The following is a 3,368-nucleotide window of genomic DNA, read 5'->3' on the forward strand; positions in this document are numbered from 1 at the left end:
ACTATCTCGAGCAAGTCGTTGAGAAACAAAAGGAATGGATCATACGAGTGGAAGGAGACTTGAGATACTGAGCAAATCTAGCGACAATAGAAGACTTTGACGATAAAATGGTAATGTGAAGTCTCTCTCGCATTGTTGTCGATTTCTCAAGAGTGGGCTTCTTCAGACCGTAGGGACTCCACCGCAGCCTGGAGAGACCATTTCTTCACCTGAAGATCTGACCCCCGCGCCGTCAAATCCTTCAACTGAGCCAACGCTCATGCCAAATCGCTCGACCCGAATCCTTACTCCCATGCCAAATCCCAGCGAGAGGAACCTCGAGAACGGCTCTGTTACTCAAGTAACCTTGGAAGATCCTCTCATTCCCATGCCAGACCTCAAGGCAAATTCCAGCGATGGAGCCGAAGTCCAAAACGGTTCTCCGTCTGAAATTTATGGAGCTCAAGCAGCGGATGCTTCAACGCTGGAACACGCCACTGTGCAGGACGGGAAGAACATTTGTTGAACCAGTCACAATATGATAATAGGCCCTTTGTATCGATATGCGACAGTTGATACGGCGAAAGAAGACATTCAGTTGCTTAGAAACGACTGGATGCAGAAGACGGTCTCTCCCGTCCAAAACGAAGTCTCCAGGCAAGTTCCTATCGCATCGGATGGTGCTGTCGACAAGTCCAGCCCACACGCTCCCCAGTCTGCGGAGAACAATAGCGAGGAGATGGTAACGGCTCCGCTGTCAGGTGAAAATCTGGTAAGTAATCCAGGAGCTATCAAGTATGAGACTTAAGACGCACTCTACCCAGGGATCCGTCAGACACCAACTAGCTGTTGCGGCCACTCTCCCGCACAATAAAATATGGATCTTGCAGGCAATCCATTATCTGGACATTGCTGGGAAAGATAGTGAATACCAAAAGCTTATCAAAGTTTGGATCCAAGTGGAGGTGGCGATCGTCAAAGGTCGACGCGGGTTCCCTGCGAACAACGAATGTCCAGCGGAAGTCAAGAAATGGATCAATAGACGAATCGAGAATTGGTTCCACACGGGATCCCCCGACATCGATAAGGACTTTGCGATGTCTTTCCCTCCCCAAGTCCAGAAATGGTGGAAGTCGTTACAGCCCTTGCGTAGGGAAGAGATTGTGGGTGAGGGAAGCCTGAATCAGGCTCAGTTTTTGTATGAAGACCTGACACGCTTGATGGATGGGGACCCAGCGGATGGATAACTCTTCTGATATGTCTCAAATGGCGGAACGATAGTGTGGCGGAGAAAGAAGTGGACCAGAAGGAGATATGGAAGCTGTTGGTCAACAAGATGTCAATTATGCTGGAACATCTCACAAGATATCACGCTTAGCTCACCTGTTAATTGTATATTCTAAATTTACGCTGGGAATAACTGTTTCGAACCTGATAGTACTGGGCTCCATGATAACTATTTCGTAACTATTTCGAAGATGCATTGCAGTGCAGACGCTCAGTCAGAAAGGCTTCAGTGACCCCTCTCGATAGCAACAATAAGTAGAGACCATAATCCACCTGAGATAACGCGTAAGAACATGGAGGATTGCAGAAGACTTCCTGGGATATGTGGCGCAAGCCATCCTAGAAACTCCATTCAGCCTCAATGTTCGCAGGTTCTCAGTACTGGATTCAGGGAAGAGATGGTAGCCATGGAGTGAATGTGACGATCGTTGACAACAAGCAACGGACATCATCAAGGTTTACAGAACACTTCCTTGGATATATGGCGCAAGCCATCCTAGGAAGACTCCGTTAAACCTTTGCACGAGGTTTGTGGCGGAGGTAGGAGAGAATTGGACGATGTGGTTGACACAACCTATACTCTCGAAAACGTCCCTGGTTTCTACCAGAGGCTCTCGCACGACTTCTGCCGCAGCTGCTGAGACGGTGCCAATAACTCGAGTAGGAATCGGAATCTGGGAGAGGAAGAGGTAGAAGAGTAGCTTGAAAACGTCTCTGGTTTCTACCAGAGACTCTCGCACGACTTCTGCTGCAGTTGCTGAGAAGGTGCCAATAACTCGGGTAGGAATCGGAATCTGGGAGAGGAAGAGGTGAAAGGGTAGCTTAAAAACGCCCCTGGTTTCTACCAGAGACTCTCATATGGCTTCTGTCACAGAGATGAACTACAAGGATGGCAAAAATGGTGGTGTGAGGAGAGATCGGGGTATTGTCACATTAGCGACGAATGTCACAAATCAGGCTCGGCTCGGCGCGTCGGACGAGTGTGGATTAGATTAGATTAGATAGGAATTACATGTCCAAACCCCTTCGGACCAAGTGGCCAGGGACCTAATGTACACTTACAAGTTGTCAACCATTGCGAATCGAACTCCTCATAAAGATGCAAAAGTTGAAGAGTACCTTATGAGATAATTGAGAGTATCATCGTATGTGTAGATCTCGAAGGCGCCGCCGTAAGGGCGAGTAGGGTGGGAGTAGACAAAATATATTAAATTGGCGGTTTGTAGTACTGTTATACGATCGAAATACATGAGTGAAACACTCGAGTTGGCAGGGTCACCGAATCATTTCAAAAGACCTGTAAACTCACATTGAGTATGATCTGCACCGCTCATGTTCGACAAATTCCTACTGAGAATACTTACCGGGAGGGTTTGGAGACTGTTTGCGAGGCAACCCAGTTGCTCGCGGACGTTCTTATTACATTGCGTTAAGAGAAAGAGAGAGTGGAGGTGTTCTCGTCGAGCTTGCTCAACGAAAGCTTCAAACTGCACCATGAATCTATCCAAGATCATCGTTTGCTATAACAAGTATCAGACTGGGCTGGTAGGAAGAAACCTTCAATGAGTAACGCACATATATTGGATGAACGCCAGGGTTGGGAACGGCTTTGTAAGGCTTCGTTTCCCTGCAGAATGAGAATGACGACACATCTAGCGAGCTGCAGAGAGCTGTCAGAAATTAGTGTATAGCGGACGTTGGTTAACATACAGATCGGTTTGATCGATATCCATCCGGTTTTCTTGGTCGACATCCATGGGCACGCCATCCACATCCATAGGCTCTCCTGCTTTTCGGACCCCCCGCTTTCTTGTTTGCAATGAGGTTCTGGTTAATTCGGAATTTCGGATCTGCGACCCCAAAACCTTTCCAATGTTTGTTGTATTTAAATCAACCTGAATAGCTTATAGTAGATGTGAAAACGTACCCGCAATTTTAGAGATACCGCCCCTATCCGGGTGGACTTTTTGGAGCACTGCTTTTTGCAACAGCACGGACAATCGGACCCATGAAAGGATGATGTGTGTGTCAGCCCTTGTGAAAAAGCTTCAAAGGTGATTCATGTTATTAGCTGTGAAGAGAACATTCTTTCTAACAGGAAC

At 47.4% G+C, this 3,368-nt stretch overlaps 2 protein-coding genes across 2 annotated transcripts; one reads left to right on the forward strand and one right to left on the reverse strand.

Annotated features, from left to right (window-relative positions):
- Nucleotides 1-292: 292 nt before the first annotated feature.
- Nucleotides 293-1,226, forward strand: E1B28_006904 (uncharacterized protein; the record flags this gene model as incomplete). The annotated part of the gene is made up of 3 exons (XM_043151608.1): nt 293-500; nt 552-751; nt 804-1,226. 3 exons carry the CDS (start codon nt 293-295, stop codon nt 1,224-1,226), a joined length of 831 nt encoding a protein of 276 aa, XP_043009688.1.
- Nucleotides 1,227-2,357: 1,131 nt separating this feature from the next.
- Nucleotides 2,358-3,044, reverse strand: E1B28_006905 (uncharacterized protein; the record flags this gene model as incomplete). Its single annotated transcript, XM_043151609.1, has 4 exons — nt 2,358-2,494; nt 2,576-2,786; nt 2,842-2,926; nt 2,977-3,044. The coding sequence occupies 4 exons, from the start codon at nt 3,042-3,044 to the stop codon at nt 2,358-2,360; spliced, it is 501 nt and encodes a 166-aa protein (XP_043009689.1).
- Nucleotides 3,045-3,368: the final 324 nt, after the last annotated feature.

The sequence above is a fragment of the Marasmius oreades genome, chromosome 4 (assembly GCF_018924745.1).
Source record: "Marasmius oreades isolate 03SP1 chromosome 4, whole genome shotgun sequence".
Classification (NCBI taxonomy): domain Eukaryota; kingdom Fungi; phylum Basidiomycota; class Agaricomycetes; order Agaricales; family Marasmiaceae; genus Marasmius; species Marasmius oreades.